Below are 27,500 nucleotides of genomic sequence, written 5' to 3' on the forward strand. Positions count from 1 at the left end.
CATTGTCAAATGTATTTTGTGTTGCGTTTAGACTTCGTCAGGTCAGGTCAGGTACGTAGGTAGGTACGTACGTACGTCAGCGTACGAGCTTCGGTGAAACACGTTGTATGTATATATATATATGTATTAAAAAATATATATTTCGTTATTTTAATTAATGTTGCCAGCATCAAAGAAAAACATTAATCTAACTATGGTAGTTGTAGTAAATAGTTCAAAACAACAACTTAAGCGCACCTAACTTCTTTAACCTGATTTAAAAAGAGGGAACTCACTTTATTGACGTATCTTGTTAAAATTCTTTCAAAATTCTGTAAGTAATAAAAGAAAGGATAAAGATTCCAGTAATTTTAACTTTAATTGGGATTTACATTTTATCCCTGCACATGCCATACAGCAAAATATTCAGTAGTAGTATCCCAAGTGCATGTTAAGTTATCAACTGGGCGAATGCCCTTTCGAGAAAGAAAAAAAAATTGTTATGTGATGTTTGAATTTTTCTTTTTAGTCCAATTAAATCACTGAAATTTGAATTTCAGCACTTGACAATGAATATTCATGCACTAGTGCAATCATTATCACATGTTGTAAGTGTGAATTGCCTTCGTCGTTTTACAATTTGTCCTTTACTAAATCACGCTAGTTCTGTAGTAGGTACCTTTATTTTTATGTCATATTTTTATTATTCACACTCTGTTGACTCGAGTTCGCCACAATGAACGTCATTTTTAAAAGCTTGTTTGGTATTTTGTAACCAAATTATTTGTTGAAAAATTTAACCGAAGTTATAAGGCCTTCAAAATGTGTCAGATATCAAAAACCTCAAAAAAAAAATCATGTGTAAATATGAAAACTGAAGTATTTTTGTATACAGGGTCTTTCAGAACTGGCGGACCAAAATAATACGGTGAATTCATCATATTCTGGGAATAATAGGAAAAATGTTCAAAAAAATCTATTTTAAATAGTGATTAGGAAAGAAGCAATCTAAACTAACCAATCCTGTTGTTGATGTTAAGTTACCTATAAATTCGTTTTCCTGCTTTATTTGTAACTATGGACGCATTTCAAATGATGTATAGGTATGCATTGTTGGGTATCCGCATTGTTTGTGCAATGACGGACGTTTTCAGGTTATAGTATTTGACATAAAAACTTTTGACCACATAAACGACAGTTTATTTAAGAGAGTAACAAAAGACACTAAACATAATACTCCTGAGCAGCAACTGTGGCACTCTCATCACACTGTCCATATAAGACAAGCATATCAAAATATTCTGAAAAAGTAAACATGAAGCGTTTTTAATGAGTTTTGTAATTGTCAGAAATAATTTATTATGACAGAATATTCAATTATTATGTCTTTGCAACAATCAAATTTGTTTCGATAGTTACCAGTATCATTTTTTAAGGTAATTTTATATCTACTCGCGATTGGTCAATTAAAAACGTTCTTATTTTAAAATCCAATGAGGAATATTTTTATTGTTATTCCCAGAAGATGATGATTTCACCGTATTATTTTGGCCGCCAGTTCTGAGAGACCCTGTATAAACCTCAACTACCGGGTGAGCAACAATAACTGTGTTTCAGTTGGCAATAAAAAAATTTACATGAAATTTTCAAGACTGCGAATTGTTATTGACAGTTGGCATCCATTTCCAATTTAAACGTCTTGGTTTTTGTAATCTGTTATTAATAAAATGGTTTTCTCGTTGGTACATGACATAAAAGTCACCAGAATGTATTACCAACTCAAACAGTAATTGTTGCTCACACGGTACATACTCGTATATCTAACTAAAGCATGTAAATGCAATTGCAGTAACTCTGAAACATACAAATTAATGTGTTTGTGAGGTCCACTTACCACTTGCGTTGACGTTGGTTAGTAATAAGTCTGCAAATTTATAGATATGATAAAATAGCTACGATAAATGCCTAAAATGACTTCTTTCATTGTTGACGCGCTAAATGAATTTGTGTTCGCAATAGCATCACTAGCTTTTCTCGATAGGTAGGGCCACCTCAACCTCACATGAGTCAATTCTTCGATGGTGTTCACTGGAGATGCGTACACTGAATAAAAAGCTCCAAATTTCAAGAAAGCGCTTAGTTAAATAATTATGTTATAATTACTTTAATATTGTGATCTCGTACATACACTCCTAAATATTCAATTACAGTCTTCGAAGAGGAGTGGTCTAGGAATTTCATAAGACAGTTTTCTAAAACAAAAAATAAAAAATTGGCCATCAGGTACGGATGAATTTCTACGATATGGATCACGAACTACATGTAATAGTCATATGTAGACAGACATGCAGTGTTATCTTGTTCAAATGTCTAGATAAAAATCAAATAAAACACACCATGTGTCTAACTGGCAAAACCATCTCAGCGATTTACGAAATTACAACGGCGGGAGATTACTAATGGTATTCGAAGTTTGTTATTGTTAGTGTAACCTGCATCACGATTGCTTTATTCAATTTGGAACAGAGGGTCGTAGGTACTTCTGCAAAAATATACCTACCTCTACGGACGACGGGTGCCGTATTTTTTGTGTTGTCAAAATAATATTTGGACATAATAATTAATGTATGTAGTTTAATTTGATGGAAAGCTGATGAAGAGAATGTGACTGTGATATTCACATTAGTACAATGACGTCAATGGTCACGTATTAAAATGCTTTGAACTTATTTCTGTAACGGTGTGTGATAGGATCGTGGGCATTTCACCAAATATTTTCCTTTTGTAAAATGTGGACTAAATATTAAGTAGATAGTCCCCAGTGCAATGGGAGAAAGTACACGTTTTTCTTCATAAGTTCGTAAGATTCGCTAACTGTACTTCTAACAAAACAGATAAACTACAGACCGTATCTAATAAACTACATAACTGAAAGTATACAACGTGTGATGTCCACTTGTACTGTTGTTTCCATTTTCTTACAAGAAAGTACCGTTTTTTCATGGTGTGTACCTCATCTATAATATGAAAGTTGCAACGGCATACACACATACCACTTTTTCAAAAAAGATTCCCCGAGTGAACCACAGTGCCGCCGCAAGTTGTCTGTATGCTAATAATTAATTACCTACCACATAAACAAAATCTCTATAGTAGATACCAGCACACCTTAAATAATTTGAAAATAACTAATTTACTGTTCTCATGCTTAAATTCTAATTGGAGGTAGAATGTAAACAATTAGCTGTCCAAGTCGAGTTGAGATGTTATTATGCTGTCAGCAACCTATGTAATGAATAAAAATTGAATCTTTAAACTTTGCTTGCAGTAAATGTAACAATTTATTACCTACCACACATTTTAATTTATGTACTTTATTTGAAGATAAAGAAGTAAATAACGTTTGCAATCTTTTTGTAATGGGAATTGTTTCCTCAACATCGTGAAGTTTGTCTTCTGACCGCACGTTTGAATCTCTGAATATTCTCACGCAGTGCATGATATTTCGTAAACACACACACACGGAACACACTTTTGAAGGCACAGATTTATTATAGTGTTTATGACGGGTCATTTGAGAACTCATCAACATCCCTGTGTTCACGCTGGAGAAAAAGTGAAACAAAGAGAGGATAACCGTCTTAGACCACCACTAAGCCGTCCGTAACCAAAGTCAGTCTCATCGTGACCTGTGCTCGCATAGGAGGCCCGGTCTCACATGATACAGTTTACTCATGGGTTTACTTTGAAATGTGCTTTACCGATATCTTGATAACATCCATTAGACATTTTTATTGTGAGAAGGAAGACGTTTTGTCGTGATCCGAATGACTTTTGGGAGAATGTTTTAAAATTCCACGATTAAGTATTCCAAAATAATTTTTCGTTTTGGTAAGTTGATTACGTTTAAATATATGTATTATTTCGTTTGGTAGAATATATTTTATTTGCAATATTACAATTTGCAAAGTCTGACAGCCTAGCCTAAATAGTGAAATTTTACTTAATAAAAAATTAGCGAAAGTCTAGAACGATTAAACCGTCTCGCGATGTTTACGAATCATTTCAACTGTTTGTTTTTAGCGTTCAGTAAGTGTTTGATTAATCTTGACATTACGTACCTACTGGTGACAATCAGTTCACATAATGTAAATGATTGATGACAAAACTACAAGTCTTGACAATATTGCCTTCACCTTGTAACCTTAAGTTAGGCAAAACGGAACATGCGTCTCAATGTTCATGCACGGATTGTCGCGGTCTAGAAACTAGAAGCAGCTTAACGCCCACCGCTCCTGCAGCTATTGTGTCCGAAATCAACAATTGCCATTGTTCTAGTATTAAAGTCATAATAAAACAGTTAACATACTGACATTCTTTGTGAATTATGGCGACTTGCTACACAGCAATCTAACGTGCGTGACCAGGAATTGTAATTGTTGAGAAAAGTACCGTCTCTGGTGGTGACGATCGTCATAATAAAAAGAGTTTATTTTGATAAGAATTAACGCCTTTCTGGTATCTAACATTTAATGGCAGAGGTTTTTTTGTTTTTGCTTAAAGTTAAACAATTTTTGGGAAATTACGTACCTAGGTACATATATTTTGCTGATTCTCATTTGCGACTCATATGAACGTACACACGTCTTTACGTGGATAGAAATCGTAATAATCTTCTCACTAAAAAGAAATTTTTATGTTGTACAAAAATAGTATTCCGGTTAAATTGTGTGACCTCATATAAACCGCAACGAGTGAACTAAAGTATTTTCTTTTAGGAATATACACAAAAATATGTTGGTAACAGATTTGTGTAAAAAAAGGTGCAAATTCTAAAAAATAACATAAAAAACTCGTTTTATAAGGGCATTGGCGCACTCGTCCCGTAGAAAATTCCCCTACGGCTCGTTTTCTACACTCGTGCGCCAAATCAACCCTTATAAAACTCGTTCTTTAATATACTATTAACCTATTATCAATGAATTGTATTCCTTTTTTTTATTAATTTGAAACTTTATATTAATAACATAACATTTTTGTTTTATAATACAAAAATTTCCGATAATATTGCGGAATCTGGAAAAGTGTCCCGAATGCTTGCAGCGTTTCCACGTTGAATGGCAAGGGAAATCCTCTCGAATATTGTGTCAATCAGAATTAATTAAAATAAATCTAACGTTATAAATTTGAAATCTTGCCTTTAAATTGAAGATAAAAATAGATGTGTTAATACCAGAACACGAACAAATATTTATCATTAATTCATATACAATGCAATGCAATGCAATGAGAAATGGTATGAAATCTGAAATCTGAACTTCACATCTTATCCCGTTAGTGAATAGTAAACTATTTTTAATAATGTATGAACTTGGAATAAATGGTAGATAGTATCGTGCTCATTCATCATCAGTCATGACACCATAAAAGAATTGATAACCGTTAAACCGACTTTCCAGATTTTTTTTACATTTTATTTTTTAATTATCTAACGTTTCCTTTAATTTATTTTCAAAATAATTAAGCATAATTAGCTATAATCTTAATGTAAAAATCAATTTGATTATTTAATGTTAGCCATATTTATCTGATATGTCGACCATTCATTATTGAAGCGTGACACATTTGTTTCATTTCAGTCAGGTTCCTTTGTACTATTTATGTAGTAGCCTAGTACATATTTCGACGCGGGTGAATTTGTCTTCAAAAATTGTACACAATTATTAGCATAATAAGTGGGCAAAGTATGCAAAAATGTGTTGAGACGTAATGGGTGTGTTGGTGATATTTAAATTTGTGTTACTTTTCAATAGACGAAATATTACAATAGAACGGAAAATTTTTAAATTACAGTTAACCATATGTTACGAATAATAATTAGAAAATATCTAATCTGATGTCCGGTATAACGGATTGCCCGTGAAATTTAAAATTTATGGTTGCTCAAACGTGTTTTCTCGTAACATTTTATTCAGGTAGGTTGTGAAACGTGAGGCTGATGTCTTTTCCAAAAACAATTTGTGTGGTAGATTTATCACAACCAATGCGCATTCCCGCCCGCAGGTGCGGGCGTGGAAAATATTCAATACAAATTAAAATTAAAATAAAACAAGAATAAATCAATACCACATGGAATTGCCACACTTTAGTATATTTCAGACAAAGATGTTTTTATTTTAAATAATTAAATATGAATAGTGGGAGAGTGACAGAGGGAGAGAAAGAGAGACGGAAAGAAAGAGGTGAATGATGTGGTTTTGATAAAAAACATATCTGAATATAACATAATTCTTTTAATTCTTTACGTTCTTTATTCTTTATTTCTAAACTGAATGACTTCCACACCACATTGTCTAGAAAAACATTAGTTTATTATTACGAGTATATACGTACATTATAAGTCCTTTTTGTTAATAAGCATAGCTAAAATGAGAAAATAATAAAACAATTTACATATATTAAGAGTTGTTAAGAGACGTTAACAGATTTATAAGATAAACAACTAATAATAAAATATAAAATGTTTTGTTGTTTACACTGTAAAGTGAATAAAATAAAAATCACTGATTATATTTTTAAAGATTTTTAACGAAGTGCTTTTGTCAAAATTTCTTCTCGTGTATTTTATATGTATAGTTACTTCTTACATCTTAAAATTATACATTTTTAAGCTACATTCAAATCCAGCTAATATGGTAGCAGATAGATTTCTATATTTCTATTATAGTATATCACGAAGCAAAAACTGACTGCTGTACATTTTTGGTAATTTACGTAGAATTCGAGTTTGACTCAAACTGATTAAATGAACTATAACTGTAACAAAGTGTCAACATAAAAACAAAGGAATACATTTGTGTTGGTTTATGGTTCAAATTATCCTATCAAGTCAATTCACCACAAAGTATAACGGAAATTGTTAGTTTTATTTGTAACCCACAGTCAAATATCTATTGCACGAAAAAAACGTGCCAAGAGAAAGTTTATTCATAAAAGTGCATCAACATATAAAATGTTATCTGACAACTGTAAAACTATGACAAATTTGAAATAGGTAAATTTCCACCGGATAAGTACATAATTGGAATTTTTTTATGTAGGTTTAAAAATAAATTCCGTTATTTCTTATAGCTTTATTTTTAAATTTATTTGCAGCTGTAAATGTTATCTTCTATTTAGTACCTATAAAATTAATACTGCTTGGAATTATAAAGTAATTTTAACTTTAGGAATATATTTTTAACAAAACATTTGGACAGTGTATTTAGACGTTTATTTACATGTTAAATTTGTTACAGACAGTGGTGTCTTACATTTAAATTTACAATAAAGAAACATTTTATTAAACATAAGTTAACTGAGTCATTCTAAAATCTCTTACTTAAGATGAAATCTTTTCGGTTAAATCTTAAAGCCGTGCTTTGTACTTCGATCAGTTGCAAAAAAAAAGAAATAACAAAACGTATTCAGAGATAATATCTCAATAGTGCTTCATTGGCTCAAGTCAAGCAAGTGGCTTAGTCATTATTGGCTTCTTAGCATTATCACCTCACGTATGCTGTACAAAGATTGATTATTAGATTGTAGGCACCGGCAATAACCATGTTGAAGTACGCTCTGTAACAACTATTTTATGCTCACATACTTATTATTGAAAGAAGACAATAATCTATTGATATAAAAACCCAAATAAATTGAGCGTAATTCAACTTTCAATGTTTCAATTTCCAGCAGCGTTTTAACTGATCATTAATGACTAATGCGTTGTAGAGTGGTTTAAGTGGCCACTTAACATCGCCGCCATTGTGTTAATTTCGCTTTCTTGCAAGTAAGTAATTGGAAAATAGTTAATCCCAAGATGTTTTAGGAAAAAAAATGGTAGGAACCGTTCAATGATGGTAAAATTTTAACCTCCTTTGCTATAAAATAAAAACAACCACTTAAAATTGTACTACTTAGTTGGGATCAATGTGTTTGTAAGACAAGTGCATTTATCATGATGACAGTACTTGTATGAAAAATAGAATTTAACTACTTAAAACGTATAGTTAAGCGTCAAGGATGCTACGCACCTGCAGTCAATCATACATCACAAATAACCAAAATTGACAACTATACTGGGTATTTGATTTATTATAAACAATTTATTTTCGTGAGAAGAAAAGCTAGTTCGTGATTTCTTTAAACATTTTAACGCACGTGTATGATTTATATTTATTTAATTATTGGTTGAACGCGGTTTGTTTTCTTTAATCTTGTAACCATGTTTAAAACATCGTCCAAGTTGTTTTGTAGTACAATCCTAGATAGCTATAATCACAGGTTTTAAATGTGTCATTTATATATAAGAGGTGTACCTACATTTTAGCAACGTTGAACAACAACAAAAAATATAACAGCTTATGCATAACTAGCTGAAAATAATAGATGTATCTATTATAAAAAACTGAGCACGGCTTTGAGACCGGATTTATTTATTATTAAGTAGTAATAATAATTCCTCTGAAAGTACTATTTTTTATACAATTATCATTTATTTTTGCTATATGCCCACTTTTTACACGACACCTACCTGGGAGTTCGTTCATACGACATTACGAATTGCCACTACTAATAATCAAGCAATGAAGACATGAAGTATTGAAGTAACAATGGAACGCGGATCCCCCGGCCCGGCAGTCACTCATCCAAACACGACAGCACCCGACACTATAGTAGTATTGGAAATTCAATTTAATGTATTTAATGAATGAGAGTAACTGAAATCTTGTTAACACAATTAAAATTTGTAATAAGAAATTAATTAAATCTGAATCACACCGTTTAACTATTATTTTAAGTATAGATTATTTTTTGTGGTTTGCAGTAAACATTTCGAAAAATTTTAATTGGCAATGAAGTATGAAGTAAACAGAAATATTATATTTTCTCTAAGAAAATTTCTTTACCTGATCATTTACTCATATTCATTAATGCCAATAATAGGTATAATAATCACTTAAAATTATTACGCTGTTAGTAAAGACATTCATTGCATATATAATTACAGAATTTGATACAAAGTGCATAACCTTTACGTTGATTATATACGTTTAAACACTAGGTTAAATAAGTTCTCCTGTTCTTCTTTAAAAAAGAAAAAAGTTTTGCAATGAACTATGCCGTTTCCTACCGTTTTATTTAGGTACAATAAAAATGCATTGTTCTAACCTTTAATTTTTAATGAATAGTTTAATGAAGTATAAAACAGGTGTGTATTCAACAAATTAAATTTGGATTGTTATAAACAGACATAAAAATGTTACTAGATTGTTATATCGTGTAATGAAGAAAATTTGTAGTCGAGTCAGTGTATTCGTGATTGAAATTTTATACAGCATAAAAGACAGTCAGAAAACACAAATGCGAGAAGGTAATTTTAGGCAGTTTATTGACACCTATAAACACGTGCGCAGCCATGATACAAGTAACAATGAAGTGCCTATAAACAATCTGACGAAAAATTTAAATAACGTATGAGTTTTAAAGGCTGTAGTTTCTATGTATTTAAAACTGTTAACAACTAAAATTAATTCCTTTAAAGTCTTCAAATGATACTTTAAATGGCATAATTAAGCATATTAATTGGAAAAGACATGCATGTGGCTTCATCCCCAAGATTGACTCGATTACATATTTTCTCGATCACACACGATAGAATATGTAAGAATACATTTTTGTCCAAGGGCTTCTTCCACTGTTTGCTGTTCCTTAACATCTATAATTCTGACAGTTTTCCAGTAAGCCTGATTGTGATATGGAAACGATACGGCATGAATGATCCAATGATTCTGATGATTCTTTCCCCACTTTCCAAATTTACTCTTAATATTCTTTCATTGACATATTTTTTTGTATGACAATTGATATTCTTGCTCTGGTTCTTTTGTTTTTGTCTACTCCACTAACATTGCCTTTTTCTTCCGTTCCCTGACTTTTCTTCGTTTGTGTGAGGGCGCATACCCCCAACCTAGGGGGCTACAATATTCTGTCAGGGTTTATTCCCTTATCCGACCTGTTTTTGGTGCCTTTTATGCTCTTCCGTTTGCTACATAATGTACACCTGTGCCTACATTGCCCGGCAATCACCTTATATGTATGTAAAATTTTACAAGAAATAAAATTGTTTGCATTTTCCTAGATTTTGCTCCTATGTCAGAGACAATAAATCGTAACGAATAAAATATTTACTAATAAATTTTCTAATAAAACTATTTTTGTTATTCTGAACGGAACTTACAGTACACGGTATGAGAAATAAAATGAAGAAATTATAAATAAAATTGATTGATTATCTACAATAAGCGATGTGGAACATTTTGAAAAGCATGAAATTTGTCTACGAAAGCGATTTTAACCTTCTTTAGATTTCAATAACAGTAATAAAAGCAATAGCTCTCAAAAACAAGCATATCTAACAAATGTCAAATATTTTTCTCTGAACCAACAGGTATGTCTACTGTTTTTTGTCTACTGAAAGAAAATTCATAAAAGGCTTTTCAGATCAATAATCATATATACTTAAAAATACATACTAAAAAATATTTATATTCAGTTCAAAAATTAAGTTTACATTTTTAGATTATTTCACATGATATTTAGTGTTCAATATACCGTACAAGAAATAATAATAATAATGAATATTTATAATTAACATGATACATTTTCCTGTTATTCCCAAATATACCTCTATTAGTTTTTTTAATTAATATGTGCAAAACAATTCAATTTATCATTATTTTTTTGTTTGATTATAATGAATTTCTTAAAAACTAATGTGGATGCGGATTAAAATACTCTTTAGAAAAGCGAATGGCCGAATGACCAAGATGTTTATATCGAGCGATTAAATTAATTTATAATCGAGTCATCCATGAATCCAAAATCGTGTGTCCTTACTTGAACTCCACGCTTAACTGCATAAGAAAACGCAGGTTAGGTCTTGGCAGTTGAGATTTTATGTAAACTATTGCAAGGATGGTTAAAGTTACAACGAATTTAATTATTGTATATCCAGTATTAGGATCTGACGAAAAATTGATGTGTTGTTCTGTAGATGTGGAAGTTACAGTTTTTTCGGATCTATTTGAAAATTACATTATCAAAATTTTTGAAAACCAACTCAATTTTAAAAAGTCTTTAAAATGACGTAACTTTAGATCCCAAAATTAAACACAATTATCAATTGGAAAAGACATACGGATTCAAATCCATAGATGACTCGATTACAAAATAATATGATCGCTCGATATTATGAAAAATTTGCATTCAAACATTTTATTTTCATTTATTTAAATCAATATACGAATCCGTAATTTTTACGCTAGAAAAAAATTTAATCACGAAATTTGCTCTAAACGCTAGCCAGTTTTGATGATTTGGTGACACATACCTTATTTTATTACTTTATTAGATTCACAGAAGTAGCCGTACACATTTATTTACATTTAATTTAAATTTATGGTGTAGTGTGTCTGCAGCAAACTAGCTGTATTGACATTTTGAGTATCTACCTTATAGATACTTAGTAAGAGATAAAAAGATTAGTGATCGCGTCATAGCCTCTTATACTTACACGTAAAATGGACAAAATGTAAATTAATAAACTTTTGAAGTGATTGTCTGATAGATGACGCATTAGTGCGTGCATTAATATTTCAATCAATCAGAACTTTTATCAATATCTTTTTCATTGTTTATAGTATGTACTACAAAAATATGTTCCACATAATATTTTACGCAACTATTAATCCAAAGGTTTTATGTGTAAAATGTAAATCATTTGGAAGAATTTCCATTAAAATAGTGCTAGTAGGTATACTCCGTACTCTGATAGATTGCACGTTTTTTGACAGAAGACAGACACAGAAACTGGTTTGGTGGGAATTAATCTGCAGGGATACAACGGTTTTCTACATAACGTGAAACAATTGAGATGGAGAGTTTAGTATTTTTCACTGCTTTATGTTTTGGAACTAGAATTTAAAAACGTGCAATCTATCACCGTACGGAATATACTAGTAATGGACAAATATGTATGTATGATGCTTGTTGCCATTACCTTGTAGTTTACGTTAAATCAAGAATACAAAAGCACGTTTTATAGAATTTTGATGTTTAACAGATAAAAGGAATTTGATTTGTTGTGAATAAAAATAAGCATTAGGATGGGTAGATGTATTCTAAAATTTTTTGTAATTATGAATACATAATAATTATTAATATTTTCTATAATTCTTACGTAAACAAACAAAAACACGTTGGAACAATATTTTATAAAAGATGTCATATTCTATAAATGTATTTTTCAGTTTCCTTTTTGTTTTCCTATTTTAGTATACAGTTTAAAACAATTTAAGTAAAACTTATTTCTACTAAATCAGTCGTAATGGAAAAAATTCAGTTTTGTGAACTTTCTTTTATTAGTCCAAATTTTCCATAATGATAATTAAGGTGTGTTCTGATCAAATCATCCTGTTATTCTTGACCGGTTTGCATCATGGAAATGTTTTTTCATCTATTGAGCTGTCAGGAAATGTAATGGTGGCTTTCAAACTGTTCCGCCATCATTATCGCGATGTTCTTAATTCAATTCTAACATCCATTCAGCATGTTCGAATATCTAAAAGTGATTGGTTGAATCAATATTAGATAGGTTTTTGTTAACAAATCAGGTAGATATGGTACAGTACAAATACATACGTTTTAACTGCCGTCTAATAACAGTTGTTCACAAAGTATTGGGTCAACTGCAATAATACGTGCTATGATGGTCGAATAATTTTTAAGCAACTTTTACAAGACATATTTATCACACTAAAATTACGCCTTTTAATTTATTAAAAAATTATTAAAGCAGATTAAAATTTTAAATTAAATAGATTTGCTAAATACAATTATTTATTTAACTCAAATATAGTAAAAAAAAATATATGTATGTACATATTAATATCTACAATTTTTGAAACATACTGTATAACAGCTTTGACGTCTTAATAGCAGTTTAAAAGTTAGATTAGATTTATAAACACAGGACAAAAAAACGGATGACTCTGAAGATTCCAAAGATTAAATCCACTAAAATTAAAATACTATTATTATTTGGACAAGTTGACCAACAGGATGTCCCAGTTACAGGTCAACCAAGTAAAAGACAAAGCAAAAACAAAAAACAAACAAAACAAAACAAAAAATATATATTCTACCGGTATGAGATGATTTTTAATACATAGCGTGGATAAAATAGAAACATCATCATCACAATCAAAAGAATACTAGTATTAAAAGGGAACTACTGTAGTGCTGATATGCATAGCAGCCTGTCCCAGAACTGCTTCCTCATAGAAAACAGGCCGACAGCAAAAGAGACCAATCCCAGAAGCTCGTCCAGGTATTACTGAAAAATCGGACAGATTGCTAGATAGCATAAATAATAATTATTGATATCCCAACAAATTTCGAAATTTTAAATCCCAGCAACGCAAAATTGCGGTCATCCTACCTTGATGGTGCTCAACTCTGATTGGTCGAATATCGTTTGAAGTAGGACTTTACTTTTTTTTTCTTTAAAATTCTGATTATCTCTGGGGAGGCAATTCTGGGACAATCTGTATTTACATGCATGCAGTAATTTTGTGGCCGCTGTTTTCTTATAACCATTAGGTATACAATCAATTTGTCCATTTCTTTTTTCTTTGCTCTTACTTATTTAAAAAATGTTCTTTGAAACAAATATTTTCCTAAGTTTAATGTTTTTATTCCAATATTAATAAGAAATAGGTAAAGTTTAGTTAGTGATGCACTTAAATTTTTCTGAATTTGGAATCAGAACAGCATTTATATTAAAATGCAATAAGAATATTAAAACACTGTAATGCAAATGACATATCTAGTAGTATAATCAGGTACTAATAAATGATCATCAAGTTTCTCTGGTAATAGCACTAATAGGTCGCATGAAAACATTAACGTTTAAATATTTACGTAAATACTTAATAACATAGCAAGTCTCATCACTTCATATTGCAGTAACTGTAATCGTGTTTCCATTTTGTAACACCAAAATATATAATATTTGTGAGACTTGTAAAACATTTGTAGCATCAAACAAGTTTTAGTTTCTTTTGTCTTTTTAAGAGGGGAATTCTGAAAAAAATTGAATGGAGACTAACCTTTCAGGCAGCCAGACCTTTAACTAAAACTTCAGACTAAAAATGTTGATGTGTGTGGAAAGGCAAAAGTTTCGACGAGGTCATAAAGAAAGAAAATTATCTTTTATAAACAAAATAAAGGCATTTTTGCAAAGGCATGATTTTTCCACAAGATTCGTTAAAATTTCGTCAATACCTAGGTTCTATAACTAAAAATAAATTTTAAAAATACCAGTCTTCAGAGGAAACGAGAAAAAAACCACGGCCTGCTCTACCACAAATTTATTTGAACACTCATTATATATTATATGTATGTAACAAATTATGCTTACAATACTGCTACACTAATTTATTGCAATGTAGAAAATTAGAGAAATATTTTTGCTTAAAAATGAATTTTTTCATGATAATTCCAAAATACCAAAATATGATTTTCGAATATTTTCTTTTCTTTGGTATAGAGTGTTGCATGCAAAATTGGGTAAACATAGCACGCAACAATAATGACTAGTTGGAGATATAGCTTTCAATTTTTAAATTCTGTAAGCATAACATTATGAAATTATCTGCAATTACTTGTAGAAAATTTCTGTTTTCCTTCTGTATGTAATAGCTCCGTCTCATTTACAACATAACTGTAAGTATTATTAATAATATGATAAAATATCATCTCACCTCATTTTGAAAATTAACAACTGTGTTAGTGCGATTACGATTGCCGTAATCGCTAAATTGTATTGCTTTTTTGTATATTCTTTTTACAGTAATAATTCTATGTATCCACCTACAACTACTACTTCAATCATTTTAAATTTACAATTAAAAGAAGGTTTGTTATCTCATTCATTTTAGGCACCAACAACCCTTAGTCTTTAGTCCTTAGATTAGGCATGAAGATTACAAAAACTCCGTAAGCCATAACTCCATGTTTATTGTTCGATTTCAATAAACAAAAATGTCCGTAGGGAAACATAGTACTCGTATGATATTCATTCGTATGATTTCTGCAAGCAGATGTCGTTTCGTGCATAAAGATACCCACTCATGCGAAATGTGTCACTTTCAACGTTCGTTTGTTCGTTATGTAATATACAAATAATTGTGTTTCGCACAACTGTTTGTCTACAACCATTTATCTAAAATGCTTGGTTTTATTCGCGCAGAACAGGTCTTTGAAATTGTCATTTTTGAAAACAAATTAATAATTTGAATCGACATTTGTGATGAGAAAATTAGTATTTTCTGCATTGTGCATTGATTATACTGTGTTCATATTCTTAAAATGTGGAAGAAAGTGAAATTTAAATTCCTCCAGAAATTGGGGAGGAGGCAAAAAATTATTATATTAAAGTGAATTCTGGTCTTAAAGATTAACAGATATCAATTGTTTTTATAATTTGCTACTAGTACAGAAATAGTATATTATGTAACGAGCATAGAGTAAATCTCATTTTCGCCCCCGTCCGACTTTTATCCTCATGCAACTTGCATACTTTGCTTTTGTTACAATGTACAAATTTTCATTCATTTATAACTACTTTTTAATATGAAAAACGTATGGACTTGGGAATGATGAAGTTTCAAATTAATTATGACATGAATATTGCGCTGCATCATTGCAACTTGATAATCTACCGATACCGTTATGTTCATTTCCGCACTGGTTGCCATAACTGTTGAATGAGAAGATATCTTGTCATGAAAAGATATCTTCTCATTCAATGACATGACATAATGAACTTTTTTTTAATAAGATACCTATTTACCTATTTTGGTAAAATTCAAAAAGAATAATTTGTTAAGCTATGAAAATTATTTAAATATGTTCTATTCAATTTATTATAGCACAGGGTTATTATAAATATTTCTAACATTTAGTTGGCGTAGCGGCGCACCTAAGGCGCACAGCGACCTACGATGTTACAAACATTTATAATAAATAACCCTGTACATGAAACTACAAAGTTGGAAGCGAAGAAAGGTTTGAAAAAACGACACGCAGTTCAGTTTCTTCAATTCCTGATTTTCTCTTATAAGCACTTAACGATCATGTAGTGTATTTTATTTTATGCTTGACAGCTATAAAATCTGTCAAATATGTATTTTGTGAAGAATGTTCAAAATGAAAGTGTGGAAGTGGACTACCACCAATACGTATTTAAAAAACCTTTGAAAAAATTTGGAAAATAATATGTATAATATTAATTAAAGTAATATTAAATTAATTAGCACACAGATGAAGGGATGAAGTTGTCAAAGCAAACCAATTAAAAAGCTACCTACGTTTGTAAAAGAGAGAGAAAACCACGGCCTACTTGACAACAAATTTATTTGAACGCATGTTACATAGATGATTAAATATACCTAGTGGACGCATAGGTGTTGCATGTGGTAGAAAATACTTAATTTTATCCCAATTCTAGCCATGCATAAAATCTGTTACTTTACCTGACACTTTGAAAGTGTTATTTATGCAAATTGCACTGAAAAATACCTGTTTTTTATTTGTTTCTTTCTTTTTCAGGTAAAATGGAAGCAGTAATTCGCGAAGGAACACTTCGTTTGTTGACTTCTGAAGCATCCTGTGATGTTATCCTAAGCTGTCAAGGCCACCGTTTAATGGCTCACAAACTTATACTGTCCATTGCTAGTCCCATGTTACGTGTAAGTGTTTACTATACCACGCGATCCACAGCATTTTTGATAAGGGAAGCTATAAAAACAGAAGCGCTGAAAACGTGTGGCGCAGCTTTTCTCACAAAATCATTGTCTGTGCTGCCACTGGAGTGGCATAACCTAAGTACACCTAAGTGACGGTTACTTATTAAGTTATTATCAATCGTTTTCAAACCAAAACCATTTCTAATCTTGTTGCGACCATTATTGAAACACGTTCACACCTCTATTCGTAAATTTATGAGAGTCCATTTTTGGCAACTATGGTATCTAATAATGACATTTATGGTTGGATTATTCAAATTAACTATAAGTTTTCAAATCTACTGTTTTTTGCCTGCCTCTCCTTATTCAAAATGAATTGGACGAAAAATTAAAATTATCGCAAAATATTATTTTTGAGAAGTTCAACGAGAAAGAAAATATTTCACTTATTCGAAACTTTTATTATTAATTTTTTATTATTAATTTTCTTCTAAAAATAAATATGGAAGTCTCAACGAAACAGACCGGGTGTCTGCGTGAAAAGTTCGGGTAGATTTACTTCTGAACTCAATTTGAAATTTTAGGATGTGAATTAGCGCATAGGAGACAGTTGATACAGTTGTCAGTTGTCAGTTGTCCGTCCCTACCCACCCCGAGTTATCATCAGTTATCATCACTTGAAAATTTCAAATGAAACCCTACATTTTTAACGACGGATTATAAAAGAAGAAATGTTTTTTTAGTACTTCTGTATAAAACTGTGATACGTTTTAAAATTTCAAAATAACAAGTGTTCAAATAAATTAATGAAAGGCCGTGATTTTTTCTCTTTTCCAAACGTACGTCGTCTTTACTTGAAAATTCCTACAGATAGTATGGTTTTTTGTTTTAATTGACCAATTAAATATTTTCTATAGAACAGAGGACAAAAATATCTTTCAAAAAAATACATACATACATATAATATTCAACACTTGCTGCCATTTAAAATGTTTTCTTCACCTTACACCGCCACTGAATGGAGTAAAGTAGTAATCTATACCAAAGGATGATCGTTTGAAGTACATACAAATTTACTTGTCTGAAGATTTTTACCATAAATCAACGACATAAATCTAAAGAATTTTATTTCTCACTTTACAATCGCGCTGTATAATAAACGTTGTTGGCATTTGCATTATTTTAATTAACAACTACATAGTGTCTATTGAATTTGCCTTTTTTATATTAGCCTGTTTTAATGAGTATTTGTTATTCCATTTAACTTTTAATTGTAAAGCTATTAGCAGAACAAGACGAGTTATTAAAAATTTCTGTTTGTGTTAACAAATAAGCTGAAACATTAATCTCTGTCCCATGAAACGGCACTGTTAAATCAGTTCTAACAATTAGACTTTGTTCAACATTGTTATATTCTAAGATTAATGGTATGATTTAATAACTAAGTACCCTGGCGTGTAATATTAATTGACACGGCATTTATGTCTTTTTAAACCATGCAACACATTTTCTTTTCAAGTTCATTATACATAAATTTTCTGCTTAATCATTGTTATTTTTATTCTTCACTTTTCAAGAAAAAATGCTATACCTATTACGTATCTGTTTACATATTCTTAAACCGTCACCAACCTAAATGATTTCATTCATGATTTTAACAGGCGTGTATAATACAAGTCAAATTACAAGTTTTTTTTAATAAGTTCAATAACAACATATTTAATTTAAAAATGATTGAATGAAAAAGTTGATTTTTTTTTAAATGGCACGGGGGGTCAAATTTAATATCTTTTAAAAGATGTTAAAAACATTTTGTGAATTCAGTGAAATCATCTTGAAGTCTCTTTTGCTGTCGGCACATGCCTGTTTTCTATGGGAAGGCAGTTCTGGGACAGGCTGTATGTAAAAGAAAAAAAAATAGCTGACACATATTCTTTGCTTAAAAAATAAGCTTAAAAACCGTTTTATTACCAGCTTGGAACATTAATAAGAGAGTGCACTTTTTCCAGCAAAACATCAAATTTCTCTGGGTTCATTTGAATACATTTTTAAATGAGCAAATATCTTTCAACTAATACAAAATGCCAAAATTTTTGCGTCTTTATAATATGCATCTCCTCACCCAGACTCGTCTTTATCAAATTCATTTCTTTTTACATTTTATCAATTTCTTCCTAAATTCCACTTAGGTACAAGTGCAATACCCTCATTCACTGAATTCATTTTTACAACTGAAGAGTGACTCACCATCAACATTAACCAAATTTGACTAAAACCCACGTGCACTTGTTATCACAAGGAATGCTAGAACTGTCAGAACATTCAACCAAACCTCAGAAATCATTTAAATTCGCTTTTTGTACTTTGAGAACTGGTAGTAAAAAAATATTGTATGCACCTTGGAACACAGTGTGCTTTTTTTACCTAGAATGGTTCTGTGCACCTTTCAGTTTGTACATGTCTCACAAACATTATAAACAATTCTTTATAAATATTGAAGCTGTTAATTCACATAAAATAAGTGTGAGAGAAGCAAGCAATGAAGCTTCTTGTATGGAAGGACAAGGATTGTGTTAGTTGTGCATGCACATTAAATTATAACTATGTACTCGTAGTAATCAGCAGCTAATTTTTTGTGAGAGTTTACACTTGGTGTGGAGAGTAAAATGTAATAAAAACTTAACCTAGATTCCGGGGGTACAGCAAAAGCAGCGGAATACTGTCTTTTAGACTGCTTTTTCTCGCAAACTATTGCTCGGAATCCGAAAATAAAGACACTAATTTAAAACATTTTACTATGCCATTTCAAATTCTAAGGGTGAGGTGCACCTCCACTTTCGGATTGAAGATAAATGGAAATAGCCATAGTACATATTACCCTTGCAAATTGATTTGAACTGTCCAGTCGTTTTTCGAAAAATTAAGGTGACCCATAACAGGCCTGTTTTATCTTCTGTAGTCCGCCATGTATAACCTCGATATGAGAGTTATCTCTTTACAAGATAATTGGAAAATGGGACTCTTCGCATAATTTTTGACGTCACTATAGCTTATACTGAGTGGAGCTGCGCACATTTTTTCGCGAAATGAACCAAATTCTTTCAACCTAACACGACTTACAATAAACAATAATTATGCGAATATTTTTCGTCCAAGAATTCTAACTTCAATAATGAGGGGCTTATCATTTGAGACCTTCTACTAAGAAAAGAAGCACTTAGTCGCTAGCGCTCTCTTTTCAAATGCAGAGCCTGTTTACAAAATTTAAAGATCTGTTTATTTAATTATTTATGTCCATTACTTGCTTCTTTGTTGCGCTAGTTAACCTTTTAATGATAGGGCCTACAGTATAACGTTAGACTTCTTAGACGACTATAATTTTAACTAACTACCTTGGGCGAGATACCGCACTTCAATTATACCGGGTGTTATGGAGGTCCACGTAATAAATTGAACGACCAATAGGACTCCTTAAAATCAATAATTTCATTCATAGTAAGGATTTGTGATTCTCTGTTTTAAAGCGTTTTTGCGGCTATTCATGTTTCGATTTATTAGAGCTTCCAGAAGCGTCTCGTTCGAAATGGAATTAAGATAAATTGGACTTTGTGAATTTTAAATAATAACCACATTTTTGGTTTATACTTATTGAAGATACTATGGTTTACATATTATAATGCATTTTAATTTCACTCTGCAGATATATATTTTTATTTCCAGGATTTGCTGCTTCAGGATGTGACCGAGCCTTCAGTTCTGATTTTTCCCGATATAAATGGCAATACAATGTCCCTAATTTTGGATTACATTTATACAGGGAGTGTGGTGGTATATTCAAATACAATCAATGAGTTTGTTACTGCAGCAAGTCTCCTAAAATTATACGTGGACGTAGACTTTTTGGAAAAATATAATTCAAACGCTTTAAAAGAATACAAATTATTCGATAAAAAAGAAGATAAGTCGTCCCTAAGTGCAGAGGTATACAGTAAACGAAACCAAAGGAAACTGCCAAGTTTAGTACCTATTTCCAACATCGGAAATAACAAAGTAAGGAATCAACGAAGATTGGTTAGTTGTGTTTTACCAAGTCCGTGGTCACCAAGACAAATGCCGGTTTTGTCGGATCCCAGAACTTACTGCACTTCAAGTACTGAACGAATGGTAAATATTAATTATTCCATTATTTAATTTATTAAGTTAAGAAAATAATAACTTGTCATTTCACATAATATCACTCAAAATACACATCTGCAGTAAAGTTAGCTGTTCATGCGTTCATGTTCAAATATTTTATACAAATATTAAACATTGGTTATGTCGACTGAAAACCAATTAGATCTGAATGGTTTAACACTTTAAAAATGACCTGATGTTTCTACAACGATTTCTCCTATTTCCATTTTCATCTTCAACAAAATTAATGTTACTTTTAGTTCAGATATCAACCCGGTATCAAGTAATCTAACAGTACATCCTGGATCAAAATGAATTAAATTAAAACAGTTATGTAAAATCACTATATTTTTGTGAAACAAATGAAAAATTTAATATCTGAAAGACAAAATTTTAATTAATAATAATAGTTGAAATTAAATAACTATGTATTCTGCAAAATTAGTTTGGCAAATGCGAAATTGGATTGAAATTAATAAGAATTTGCAATTTTTCTTTACATGAAATTTTTATAGCGGCAGTGAATTTAAAAGCTGTATTTTATTGTGTTTGGTATTCTTATACTAGTACATATACATTTTTCGTTACATGTTACATTTACATAAATTACTGCATTTAATGTTGAGAGTGCTGTGTCATTATTGATTTAGTACTCGTAACAATAAAAAAATCACAGAAATGTGTTCGAAAAAGTGATAAATATTAAATAGCAAAATATGTAGAAATTTTTTTTGACACTTATGTCCATAGAACTTTTCCACTGACTTGTTCATAAGTGTGAAGTATTGTAAATTAGGGTACTTTTTATTGAGTAAGTTTTTACATATAGTTTTAAAATAAATTGAGCTGTTAAATTTAACTGTAATTCACTGATACAACAGATACAATCAAACAAGTTCGAAGCCGATCAAACTGTCAGTTCGACAACTCAATTAATCAGTTTAGTTCATCTGTAAGAATATTTTTACGCATAACCCAACATATAGGAGTATGTAATTTAAATTTTAAAATATGTTTCGGCCATTATGCCTACTTAACTGAAAATCAAGTGTTGTTCATGACAATTAAATCAAATTTATGTACCAAGTTATAAATCATTTTGTTACATCCTAAACAGAAAAGAAAAATCATAAATGGTAATCTAAACTGTAAGCAAACAAACGTGTTATGCATGTATTTGTTAGTAAATATTGAAATTTTTACTGTGTACATTATACATTAAAGCATTTGTGAATATGCAGAAGACAAATTAGGATATCAGTTGCGCTAGAAAACTAGAAATCTTTAAAAGACTGGGTCATTCTTTACTCCTCTGACGTCAATACACGTAAAAAATCTGATTAAACGAAGTGAAAAATGCAAAATATAAAAATAAAACGTTAGAGAAAGAAAAATGATAACTGTAAATTCCTACGTCTACAAATTCACACGTACATACCTATAAACTGAATATACAAGTAAATAAATTCTATATTAGTTCTTCGCAGCCTCGTTAATTACAGAGAGAATATGAAATCTGTTTCACTTTTAATTAATGAAGCTAATTCTAGTAAAATATTGCTGGGTCATGTTGCGGTACCCGCCCAAATTAATAATGAAATTGTTAATATTGTATAGCGAACGATGACGTAGAGTAGCAGGTTGGTTTTCAATTAAAAATAACCGACCAACTTAATAACAGACGCGTAACTATGTAGAAAGGTAAATTATTTTGTCTAATGTGCCGTGGTGGAACCGCCAATGAAGAAAAAAAAAGAAAGAATTAAATGATGACAAATTTGCAAAATACACGGAAAACAGTAATTTTGTTTTTAATGGTTTTAGAACTGATAGCTGATGATAATATACGTCAAATAATTATGTTGATTTATTAATCAAATCAATCGTTAGTATCCTTAGCACGAGATGCAATTTATTTTTCTGACGGTCTACTCACTCGTATAATGTAATGATTGAAAACAGGTTTGCTCTAAGAAAAGGATCAACAAAAATGTCTAACGTTTGAATGATTCGGTTTTTACATCGTGGTCAACTTTGAGTCAGAGCAATGGTATCCCACTACTGAAAAGTAATTTCAGTAATTTTAATTACCTACATTATATTAAATTTTAAAAAATGTTTTTAAAAATTATTTATCGTTTACCATTTTAATTAACAATTAATACTGTTTTAACTACTGCACTTATGGCGGTTTAATTTACTAACCGTCTATAAAGCATACCGAAAAGATGCAAACAATCCGTTGACTCCAATCTATAATATCGGGTGTTCATTTAATTTTATCCTCAAAGTTGATGTCAAAGAGTCGATTGTAAATGGACCACTCGCCCGTCTGCAGAGTAAAAACACAAACAACCCAAAAAGTGAGGTTAAATTTAAACGACTGATCCGTGATCTATAATCTGTGGGGCGTTCACAATCAATTTCAACGCCAACTTCAAGGATAAATTTAAATGAACATCCGATACAATCAGAAATAATTTGCAACAAACTGTTGCTCATTATATTACCAAAACATCACTGACTGCATAAAGTTATCTAATTATTACACACTCGCTTAAAACCGTAGCATTTATTTAGAAACTTTTGCATCATAAATTTTCGAAAAATTATATTCAGAAAAGTGTAGCATCAGGAAGATCCGCTGTCGGTTGTGATCATGTTAGTACAGTGCAATGAAATCAAAAATATGGTATAAGGTCCACATATTTTAATGGCACGCCATTGGTGTTAAATGAAGTCTGCACAAATGAGATAATTGTAAGTTTTTGAAAATAACTAAAAAAAAGTATCAATAATTAGTATGTTAATTCTTTAGTGCTGGGTTCATTGGTATGCGGAATTGTACTTACTACCGGTCAGCTAACGACGTCTGTTTAATTTGTGACACGAACCAAAGACATCTAGCGTCTTTAATTATATACAACGTGTCCCCGCTATAAGGTCAGATGGGTATATTTCTCGTGCTTTTAACGTTACAAATTTGATATTTTATGTGATTCAGCGCAGTACTCTACCAGACATCCCCAATTTAAAATTTTAAATGATACCTTACATTTTTATTGAAAGATTACGAAAGGTGTTGTTTGAGTGTATCAAAATTGCTTTACTGATGTTATTAAACAATGTATTTTCGACGTAAAATTAGAAAAATTGATATCTTAGGAACCATCAGTTCAAAGGTAGATTAGAAATGAAACGGGATAGAAAATTAAAATCATCGCAAAATATTTCTTCTTAAAAAATAAATAAGAGTTAATACATATTTTCAAAAAGCTTCAAAGGGAAAGAAAATATTTCAATTATTCCAAACTTTTGGCACTCACTATGGGTATATGTATGTACATAAATTTCGGAACAAAATTCACAATAGCCTTATGTGATGTTTTTAAAAAAATCGCTGAGACATGTCGATTTTATTTCGAAAAATGCCGTCCTGTGACGTGCAATTTCTTTAAATAACGTTGTTGGTTTTTGGGCAATGACGTCATTACCATTTTTTTTTAATGACAACCCCGACTTTTTCCTTCTCTGTCTGATGGACCTTCCTACTACCTAAACGATGAATGAAAATAAATTATTATCAATAATAATTACATATTATTATTACATCCTATTTTTATCTGTTTTAGTATTTACATCACCTACGTGACAGAATTGAAGAAAATGACCCCAATAATAATTTCCAACAGAAAAATACGTCACCCAGAAATTTATCAACTAAAGTAGATAGTCTTTCAACTCCTTTAAATAAATGTCTAGAATTAGACTTATCTACCTCATTAAGTAGAATACTACACGATCCAAACCTTCTACCTCAACCAAGTGAAGTTTTAGTTCGAAATAAAATAAACGATGCCACTACTGATGAAAATGAGTCCAAAAAAATATTTTTAAACTATAAAAAAAAATCAAACAAAACCTTGTCCAAGGAAAAGGGCAAAGCGACTCAGGAAAAGATTAATCGCGAATGCCAAGGAAAGCAGAAACAGAAACCTTTCAAATGTGAAGATTGTGGGAAAAGCTTTAGTCAGCTGAGAAATTATAAATATCATAGGTAAGAATAAACATGCGCATTATAAATACTCGTATATAATATTCACAACATACATTTATTGGGTTTAAAAATGCACTAATTGATTTATTGATTATTTTTCAGATCAGTACATGAAGGTACTAAAGAATTTGCTGCCAAATGTCCTGAATGTGGTAAAAACTTTAACGATAGAGGTTATTTAAGCAGTCACATGAAAATACATCGCGATCGAAAAGAATATGCTTGCCCGCACTGTCCTAAACGATTCAATCAAAGAGTAGCTTATAACATGCATCTTCGAATTCATACAGGTGAGTAAACGTATGTAATAATATTTAACATTTAGGGAATAACGGTAACTTTACTACATGTACGCACTTTGCTCGATGAATTCCTATCTAGAATGTCAGATAACAGAAAACTAATTAACATTACATAATTAAAGTTTTAACACTGAACATTAGGGTGTAAAATTATTTTTTTTGTACGTATTTATTGAGCATAGAAAACAAAATAGAATTCTTGTTCTAGGGATTAAACCCCATGAGTGTCCAACATGTGGCAAAAGCTTTTCGAGAAAAATGTTACTGAAGCAACACCAACGCGTTCATACTGGAGAAAGGCCTTACTCGTGCCCAGAATGCGGAAAGACTTTTGCAGACCGTTCTAATATGAGCTTGCATGCTCGATTACATACAGGTATGTAATAAAAAAACATATCATATATATGTGAAAAAATTACGTGACAGTTTTATTAACGAATATTTATCCACCACATTGTATCCTTAACGGTTTGATAAAAAAATATCAAAATCGCATTACACTTTACAAAGCGACAAGCTATTAAAGCTCAAAGACAAATAAAAATTATAATTTGATTCATTACTAATTTAAAATGTATTTTATAAAAACCCAACAGATTTTACCGTGATCAAAATTTAACAATTTAAAGTAGTTATTTTCTTGGCTTGGTTTTTATTAATTAAATATTGTGGGCATCATACAAATTATTTGACTGCAAGTATACAGTTTTTTTATTTACCAGTAAGTATGATTCAGCAAAATCAATCGGCAACTTCTTCTGCATGATGCTGCTCTTCACGCTTTGTTCAATATTTTGATTGCAGTTTTATGTCGGATGCTGTGAAGAAGCCGTTTTGGTACGCTTTTTTCATTTTCAATCGATCCAATTATAAATAAATCATATTATATCATGTGATCAGGAAAATTTGTATTCGAGTCAGCCTTGGAGATGAAACATCTTTGCTTTTAATACTATAGTTTGTCCGGCGAGAGATTAGTTCTACGTAGAGAAAGTAGTACCTAGCGCACGTAAAATTTGAAATATATCCTTCAAGCAGTAACATTTTTGCCCTGAAATTATGCTCTAATTAATGTATTCTAGTTCATTTTGTAGTGTTGGGTTACAAGTCTACAATTTAAAATCTCCCAATCTCTCTCTGGACGAAGTATACTAATTTTAGTTGATAGAAATTTGAGATACCCAATATTTTAAATAAATTCGTAAAACTGCAGACTTTACAATTAATTTTTATAGGTTACCAATAAAATATTTTGTCCCTGTCAATCAAAAGTTGTTTCTCTCAAAATGTTTACCGTTCTCATAAGAATTTTTTATTACCTTCTCACAAAGTAGTCATTTAAAAAAAATGATTAAATTCTCACTTTATTCAATTTCAATTATTAATAATATTATATTTGTTTTCAGGTGTTAAACCATACTCCTGCAATTTGTGTACAAAAAGTTTTACCAAAAAGCATCATTTAAAGACTCACATGAATTTCCATACTGGATTGAAACCATATACTTGTCAGAAATGTGGACTTGCATTTTCACAAAGCAGCAATATGAGGACGCATTACAAAAAGTGTGTCCTGAAAAACAATGGTGGTTCCCAGTCTATTCCAGAAAATACAGATGTGGAGAGCAACTGAATTTATTCCGCAATAATAAATATGTATTATTGGTCACCATCACGAATAAACGTAAAAATGAATCATTAAATTGTTTTGACTCATGAAACGACAAATATTTACTGTGATAATTAATCTAATTTAAAATCTATTGTAGAAAATTATATTTTTAGTTTTTTTATTTATTGTATACTATTTATTTGTTGTATATTTATTTATTAAAATAAAGTATTTTACGTACATATTTGTTTATTTGTAGTTTTTAAGTACAAGATAATTTCTTACAATGTCAAGAATCCCAATAAAAAATGAGGAAGCCGATAATATTACGTATAATTAAAACAAAAAAGTGACTTTTTTGACTTGCAGCAGAACAAAATATAAAATCGGGTTCACCTTCGGGTCCAGGTGTCTTTAGACCAAAAAAAAATGTCGCGAATATTCGCGCCGCTAAAAAATTCACATCATATTGTTTAGTACACGATAGCAAATCTGCACGTTCAGACAGGCACGATTTTTCGCTT

The 27,500-nt window shown here is 30.7% G+C and overlaps 1 protein-coding gene across 1 annotated transcript; it reads left to right on the forward strand.

Moving 5' to 3' along the window:
* Positions 1-3,634: 3,634 nt before the first annotated feature.
* Positions 3,635-27,216, forward strand: LOC138131407 (zinc finger protein 480-like). The gene is made up of 7 exons (XM_069048393.1): positions 3,635-3,870; positions 16,693-16,832; positions 20,550-20,993; positions 24,638-25,062; positions 25,165-25,352; positions 25,573-25,740; positions 26,771-27,216. Exons 2-7 carry the CDS (start codon positions 16,698-16,700, stop codon positions 26,995-26,997), a joined length of 1,587 nt encoding a protein of 528 aa, XP_068904494.1. The 5' UTR covers positions 3,635-3,870; positions 16,693-16,697; the 3' UTR covers positions 26,998-27,216.
* Positions 27,217-27,500: the final 284 nt, after the last annotated feature.

This window comes from Tenebrio molitor, chromosome 5 (assembly GCF_963966145.1).
Source record: "Tenebrio molitor chromosome 5, icTenMoli1.1, whole genome shotgun sequence".
Classification (NCBI taxonomy): Eukaryota; Metazoa; Arthropoda; class Insecta; order Coleoptera; family Tenebrionidae; genus Tenebrio; species Tenebrio molitor.